This window comes from Procambarus clarkii, chromosome 23, assembly GCF_040958095.1.
Source record: "Procambarus clarkii isolate CNS0578487 chromosome 23, FALCON_Pclarkii_2.0, whole genome shotgun sequence".
Taxonomy (NCBI): Eukaryota; Metazoa; Arthropoda; class Malacostraca; order Decapoda; family Cambaridae; genus Procambarus; species Procambarus clarkii.
Window position 1 is genome coordinate 23366502 of NC_091172.1, and position 8625 is coordinate 23375126.

Consider the following 8625-nt stretch of genomic DNA (forward strand, 5'->3'; position numbering starts at 1 on the left):
AAAACTCCACGATACAACTCTTCCCATTTGAGCGTAGTTACCCACCCCAGTGCTAACCCACCCCGTGCCCCACCCCGTGCTAACCAGCTCACACCTGCTTTCCATGTCACACCCTCCCCAAATCAGCCCTCCCTGCCCCTGCTTATCTCCCCAACACCTCCCCTGACCCCTCTGACCCCCATTGCATTCAAATCCATCTGTTTCATCCCACATTCCAAGGACTCCCTCATCCCCTCAACCCCCAAAACTCGCCCAGCCCTCAGCCCCTCCATATCCCCTCTCCTTCCATGTAACCTCCTACTCTTGCGAGGGGGGCACATGAACCCCCCGTGGGGGACGGGGGGACCTCCCCCTTATCCTCCATTTCCCTCTTCCCTCCTTCTGCCCCAATGCCCACACCTACCCCTTAGTTCCCCTTGACTAATACAACCTCCCTCCCACTCTCACTATCCATGTTCCATCAGCCCCCTCTATTCTTCCCCCCCCCCCAACCTCTCAACCCCTCTATGCCTCTCAGAATCTCCTTATTCTTCAGACCCAGTATGCCCTTCCTACTCCAGACCTACCTATATAAAAATATAAAATATTTTTATCATCATCAGAAAATATAAAAACGGAAACCACGTACAAAACTCAGGCAAATCATAACATAGAACGTAAAGGCAATGTAAAGGACCTGGGTGTACTCATGTCGGAAGACCTTACCTTTAAAGAACACAATAAAGTAGCCGTCACAACTGCAAGAAAAATGACAGGTTGGATAACAAGAACTTTTCACACTAGAGATGCTATACCGATGATGATACTTTTCAAAACGCTTGTGCTCTCTAGAGTGGAGTACTGCTGCACAATGACAGCCCCTTTCAAAGCTGGAGAAATTGCTGACCTGGAGAGCGTGCAGAGATCCTTTACTGCTAGAATCTACTCAGTAAAACATCTAAACTATTGGGACCGACTAAAGAGCCTAAAACTGTACTCCCTTGAGCGCAGGCGGGAGAGGTACATAATAATTTACACGTGGAAAATATTAGAGGGGCTGGTCCCAAACCTGCACACAGAAATAGCATCACATGAGACCAGAAGACATGGCAGGATGTGCAGAATACCCCCGTTGAAAAGCAAAGGTGCAACAGGTACTCTGAGAGAGAACTCTATCAACATCAGAGGCCCGAGACTGTTCAACACGCTTCCACTACACATAAGGGGCATAACTGGCCGACCCCTCACAGAGTTCAAGAGAGAGAACTGGATAAGCATCTCCAAAGGATACCTGATCAACCAGGCTGTGACTCATACGTCAGGCTGCGAGCAGCCGCGTCCAACAGCCTGGTTGATCAGTCCGGCAACCAGGAGGCCTGGTCGACGACCGGGCCGCGGGGACGCTAAGCCCCGGAAGCACCTCAAGGTAACCTCAAGGTAAGGTACCTACCCAGGCCCTACCCCAGACCTTCCTAGATGCCCAGCCCCCATTCGCCTCCCAAGCACCCCTCCAGACCCCAGAAACTCCTCAGACTCCCCCCAGCCCCCATTCAACCCCCCCCAGACATTCCCCCCAGATTCCCCCCAAACCCCCAGAGAAAGGGCAAACTCTGGTCCCAGAGTTTCCATGAAGAATCTCAAGGTTTGGTACACCAATGCTGATGAGGTATCTAATAAAGCAGAAGAGATAAAAGAAAGAGTGAGTGAGGCAGATCCTGATATAGTTGCAATAGTGAAAACTAAAATAAATGACATGATCTCAGATGCAATCTTTCCAGAGGGGTACCAGGTGATACGAAAAGAGAGGACACAGAGACAGGGAGGGTGAGTGGCACTCCTAGTAAAGCGGAAATGGAAGTTTGAGGACCTGGGAAATCGTGTTACTAATGAAAGTACAATCTTCATACATGGAACTCTGACAGTAGATGGGAGGAAGATTGTGATCTTGGTAATCTACAATACCCCACCAAACAGTAGAAGACCCAGGCAGGAGTATGATGACAACAACAAGGCATGTATAGATGAACTGCAGAAGGCAGCAGCATTAGCTCACAGAATGAGAGTGAAGCTGCTGGTCATGGGGGACCTAAATCATGGAGAGATAAATTAGGAATCAAGGAATCCCCATGGAGGGGACGAAACGTGGGGAGCAAAGCTAGTAGATGTTATAGACAGGAATTGCGTAACACAACACGTGAAGGAAGACACAAGGGAATGAGGAGGAGATGCACCGAGCCTATTAGACCTGATTTTCACCCAGAACGTAGAAGACATCAAGAATTTGGAGAATGAAATACCTCTAGGGGCCAGCGACCATTGTGTCCTAGTCTTTGACTACATGATGGAATTCAAACTTGTGACCATGGGGCAAGAGGTCTGGAAAAGGAGAGTTGACTACAGGAGGATAAGGGACTATCTGGGAGAAGTGCAGTGGGAGGAAGAAATTAGAGGAAAAACAGTCCAAGATATGATGGACCTAGTCATACGGAAATACCAGGAGGCCGAGGAGAGATTTATACCAACAGTAAAGGAAAAAATAAGAGGGAATACAATAACCCATGGTTTAATAGACAGTGTCAGGAAGCAAAAATGGCCAGCAGGCGGGAGTGGAGGAAGTACAGAAGACAAAGGACAGAGGACAACAGGATCAGATGCAACAGAGCTAGGAATGATTACATTAACATAAGACGAACATCGGAAAGGAACTATGAGAACGATATTGCGATCAAAGCTAAATTACTACACAGCAATATAAGAAGAAAAATGTCAGTGAACGACCAAGTGACAAGACTAAGGAAAAGGGAGGGGGCATATACTGAAAGAGACAAGGAAATCTGCGAGGCACTGAATGCCAGTTTCCATGGAGTGTTCACAACCGAGCCTGAGCAGCTCCCATTGTTAGAAGAGATTACCCTAGATGAAAGACTATCAGATATAGAGGTGACAGCAGAGGAGGTAATGAAACAGTTGACAACACTGGATGCAATTAAAGCGGTTGGACTAGACAAAGTATCACCGTGGATACTAAAAGATGAAGCGCAGGCTCTCAGCGTGCCTCTGGCAATGATCTTTAATGAGTCACTTATGTCGGGAGAATTGCCCAGTTGCTGGAAGAAGGCAAATGTCGTACCGATTTTCAAGAAAGGCGATAGGGAGGAGGCACTTAACTATAGACCTGTATCACTGACAAGCATCCCCTGTAAAATACTTGAAAGAATAATTAGGCTACGACTGGTTGCACACCTGGAGAACGTTAGGTTTGTGAACAAACATCAACATGGATTCTGGAAAGGGAAATCGTCCCTAACAAACCTTTTGGAATTCTATGATAAAATAACGAGGATAAGACAGGACAGAGATGGTTGGGCAGACTGCATATTTCTGGACTGCCAAAAAGCCTTTGATACAGTACCGCACATGAGACTGCTGTTCAAACTCGAGAGGCAGGCGGGGGGTGGGGGGGAAAGGCCCTAACATGGATAAGGAACTACCTAACAGGAAGGAGCCAAAGAGTTACGGTAAGGGGCGAGAAGTCGGACTGGCGAACAGTAACACGTGGAGTACCTCAAGGATCGGTGCTGGGACCAATTCTGTTTCTAATACTGTATATGTTAACGACATGTTTACAGGAGTAAAGTCCTACATGTCAATGTTCGCGGATGACGCAAAGTTGGTGAGAAGAGTTGTGACAGATGAGGATTGCAGGATCCTACAAGAGGACTTGAATAGGTTGCAGAGAAGGTCAGAGAAATGGCTACTGGAGTTCAACACGAGCAAATGTAAAGTTATGGAAATGGGACTAGGTGATACGAGACCAAAGGGACAGTACACAGTGAAGGGAAACTGCCTACCTGTGACGACGCGAGAAAGATACCTGGGCGTGGACGTAACACCTAATCTATCTCCTGAAGCACTCCTTAGAGTATGCCGCCTCATCATGGAGTCCACATCTGAAGAAGCATATAAGGAAACTGAATAAGGTTCAGAGGATTGCAACGAGACTCGTCCCAGAGTTACGAGGGATGGGGTATGAGGAGCGCTTGAAGGAAATGTGCGTTACGACACTAGAAAGAAGAAGGGAGAGGGGGACATGATAGGAACGTATAAAATACTCAGGGGGATTGACAGAGTGGACATAGACGAAATGTTCACACGGAATAGTAACAGAACGAGAGGACATGGGTGGAAGCTGGAAACTCAGATGAGTCACAGAGATGTTAGGAAGTTTTCCTTTAGCGTGAGAGTAGTGGGGAAATGGAATGCGCTTCAGGAACAGGCTGTGGAAGCAAATACTATTCATAATGTTAAAACTAGGTATGATAGGGAAATAGGACCGGAGTCATTGCTGTAAACAACCGATGCTCGAAAGGCGGGATCCAAGAGTCAATGCTCGATCCTGCAGACACAACTAGGTAAGTACACACCTTAGGAATCTGTACACCAGTTGATTGACAGTTGAGAGGCGGGACTAAAGAGCCAAAGCTCAACTCCCGCAAGCACAAATATGTGAGTACACACACACACACACACACACACACACACACACACACACACACACACACACACACAAAGGCAATATTGATCACAAGGTTGAGTACACACTCACTAACATAATAGAGCACAACAATGGCTTACTAGAAGCGATGATGGGTGGGGGGGGGGGGGCCGGGGGGCCAGGTGATGATTACCACATGGGGGGGGAGGGGGGTGGCTGGGTATGTGTTCTGAGCCCCTGGGTGGTGAGTGCCAGCCACGGCACTCCAGCACACCCCCCCCATGTGTCCAGCACCCCCCCCCCAATGTGTCCACTAGACCAAGCTTAAGCAGCACCATAAGACCAAGCTTAAGCAGCACCACAAGACCAAGCTTAAGCAGCACCACAAGACCAAGCTTAAGCAGCACCACAAGACCAAGCTTAAGCAGCACCATAAGACCAAGCTTAAGCAGCACCATAAGACCAAGCTTAAGCAGCACCACAAGACCAAGCTTAAGCAGCACCACAAGACCAAGCTTAAGCAGCACCAAAAGACCAAGCTTAAGCAGCACCATAAGACCAAGCTTAAGCAGCACCATAAGACCAAGCTTAAGCAGCACCATAAGACCAAGCTTAAGCAGCACCACAAGACCAAGCTTAAGCAGCACCACAAGACCAAGCTTAAGCAGCACCATAAGACCAAGCTTAAGCAGCACCACAAGACCAAGCTTAAGCAGCACCACAAGACCAAGCTTAAGCAGCACCACAAGACCAAGCTTAAGCAGCACCATAAGACCAAGCTTAAGCAGCACCATAAGACCAAACTTAAGCAGCACCATAAGACCAAGCTTAAGCAGCACCACAAGACCAAGCTTAAGCAGCACCACAAGACCAAGCTTAAGCAGCACCACAAGACCAAACTTAAGCAGCACCATAAGACCAAGCTTAAGCAGCACCATAAGACCAAGCTTAAGCAGCACCACAAGACCAAGCTTAAGCAGCACCACAAGACCAAGCTTAAGCAGCACCATAAGACCAAGCTTAAGCAGCACCACAAGACCAAGCTTAAGCAGCACCATAAGACCAAGCTTAAGCAGCACCATAAGACCAAGCTTAAGCAGCACCACAAGACCAAGCTTAAGCAGCACCATAAGACCAAGCTTAAGCAGCACCACAAGACCAAGCTTAAGCAGCACCATAAGACCAAGCTTAAGCAGCACCATAAGACCAAGCTTAAGCAGCACCACAAGACCAAGCTTAAGCAGCACCATAAGACCAAGCTTAAGCAGCACCACAAGACCAAGCTTAAGCAGCACCATAAGACCAAGCTTAAGCAGCACCATGAGACCAAGCTTAAGCAGCACCATAAGACCAAGCTTAAGCAGCACCATAAGACCAAGCTTAAGCAGCACCATGAGACCAAGCTTAAGCAGCACCATAAGACCAAGCTTAAGCAGCACCATGAGACCAAGCTTAAGCAGCACCATAAGACCAAGCTTAAGCAGCACCATATCAACAATAACATTCACAAAAATCAATTAACGAAATAATTGAGTCCCTCGTTCAGGGTGAAGAAGATAAAGAAAATGTATTACCACATAAAAGCTTTATGCAGTTATTTGCAACACAACCAAACACTTATTGCAACAAAACGCTCACTGCGCTGCAACACTCGCTACAACGAAGCTCGGGTCAACAAAACACTCGCTATAACGAAACACTTGATACACCGAGACGTTCACTATAACCACAACACTATAACACAACAGTGGCAAGTTTGGTGAAGGAAAATACTTATCACAACAAAGACACTGAAGACAGCATATAGCTTCAACACTCACTACAACACTACAACAAACACTACTACACTACAACACTACAACACTACAACACAACAATCGTCAGAGTGAAACACTGCATCACAACACTTGCTTCAACCAAGCACTTACTAAACTAAGGGTCCCCGTAGTACAGTAGGATTCGTTCTCGATTCACAATCGAGAATTCCGGGTTATAACACTGACGGTGTATTATACACCTGCCGTAAGCGTAACACTGACGGTGTATTATACACCTGCCGTAAGAGTAACACTGACGGTGTATTATACACCTGCCGTAAGAGTAACACTGACCCTGAAGGTAAACCCGGCCTGGGAGACCTGGGAAGGTAAACCCGGCCTGGGAGACCCGGGGACGTAAACCCGGCCTGGGAGACCCGGGGACGTAAACCCGGCCTGGGAGACCCGGGAGGTAAACCCGGTCTGGGGGACCCGGGAGGTAAACCCGGTCTGGGGGACCCGGGAGGTAAACCCGGTCTGGGGGACCCGGGAGGTAAACCCGGTCTGGGGGACCCGGGAGGTAAACCCGGTCTGGGGGACCCGGGAGGTAAACCCGGCCTGGGAGACCCGGGAGGTAAACCCGGCCTGGGAGACCCGGGAGGTAAACCCGGTCTGGGGGACCCGGGAGGTAAACCCGGCCTGGGAGACTCGGGAGGTAAACCCGGTTTGGGGGACCCGGGAGGTAAACCCGGTCTGGGGGACCCGGGAGGTAAACCCGGTCTGGGGGACCCGGGAGGTAAACCCGGTCTGGGGGACCCGGGAGGTAAACCCGGCCTGTGAGACCCGGGAGGTAAACCCGGCCTGTGAGACCCGGGAGGTAAACCCGGTCTGGGGGACCCGGGAGGTAAACCCGGTCTGGGAGACCCGGGAGGTAAACCCGGTCTGGGAGACCCGGGAGGTAAACCCGGCCTGTGAGACCCGGGAGGTAAACCCGGTCTGGGGGACCCGGGAGGTAAACCCGGCCTGGGAGACCCGGGAGGTAAACCCGGCCTGGGAGACCCGGGAAGGTGACACTTGGACAGTGATGGATTTCCAATAGTGAGCGGCGAGGGAGGTCGCGTTTCCCAGTGACAAAGACTTCGGTAATTACCAACCATCACAAGACAAACACTCGTTGTTGGAGTAACGAGGACGGTGAGGTGGGGTGTGGCGGGGTGTGGTGGGTGTGGGGTGTGGGGGTGGGTGTTGTGGGTGTGGGGTGTGGCGGGTGGGGTGGCAGGGAGAGGTGGTGGTGGTGAGGGGAAGATGGGTTAGTGGGGTTGAGTGGGGGGAGGGGGAAAGAATGACTCCCCCATCCTTGAACAATTCAGGACACAACTCTACCATCACTAAATATGTCGTTACCAACAACACCAAAATAATCGACTGACATGACGGTAATAATCCACCTCACTAGTCATAGCCGAGGAACTACATCTCAACCACCCGTCCAACTTGACTTGACACTATATAAGTAGCTACCTTTGTCAAGTCTTCGCAAGTTACAGCCCCGCTCCTGTGCCAGGTAAGTCCACTACGGGCTCACCATAGCCCGTGTTTCTTGGAATTTTTTGTTCCCAGTTGCTGAATCTTAATTAAACAACAACAACAACAAGTCTTCGGGTTACGGGCTATTCATACCCGTGCCACCTCTTGGGTGGCTTAATCTTTATCAATCAATCAAGTCTTCCCCCGCTCCTGTGCCAGGTAAACCCACTACGGGCTCACCATAGCCCGTGCTGTGGGAAATTTCCACATCAAATATACACTCTAAAATGTAACTGTCATAAGATCGAGTTAATTTACATTAGTTAGTCATTAAAAGATTACTGAGAATGGGAAAGGCCACCACGATCAGCTTTCGTCACAAAATCCATCTAATTAATGTTACAATATAAAATACACCAGTCTAAGAGCTGCTCACCCAATAAAATTAAGCATCTCAATTAATTATGCCTTTAATAACAGCAAGGCACAAGTATGTGTACAGGGGCGTCTTGGAGGCTGCAAGGGCTGGCAGGCTGCATATTGTGACTGTTCAGCAAGACAAAACTCCACAAGCTGGTGGAACAAGCTGGGCCAACAAGACAGGCAACAGTCAGACGCAGCCCTTATACCACCCAGGGGCACCAATGCATCCGTCTTGGCTCAAAGAGTCATGTATATTCACACTCACACCCATGCACAAATACACACCTGTACAAATGAGTGTACATCTGTGTATAATACATTCAGACAGTAGTTAATAGTGCAAAAGCGTGCGTGAAATTTATGTAACTTCTTGTATATATATGTATGTGTGCTTGTGTATATGTATTATGTACGTGTGCCTGCATGATCAAGGTGTTAGCTCTT

General features: G+C 48.9%; 1 protein-coding gene across 1 annotated transcript; it reads left to right on the forward strand.

Moving 5' to 3' along the window:
* Positions 1-1606: 1606 nt before the first annotated feature.
* Positions 1607-6003, forward strand: LOC123763866 (titin homolog). The gene is made up of 3 exons (XM_069329731.1): positions 1607-1768; positions 2240-2503; positions 4792-6003. Exons 1-3 carry the CDS (start codon positions 1607-1609, stop codon positions 6001-6003), a joined length of 1638 nt encoding a protein of 545 aa, XP_069185832.1.
* Positions 6004-8625: the final 2622 nt, after the last annotated feature.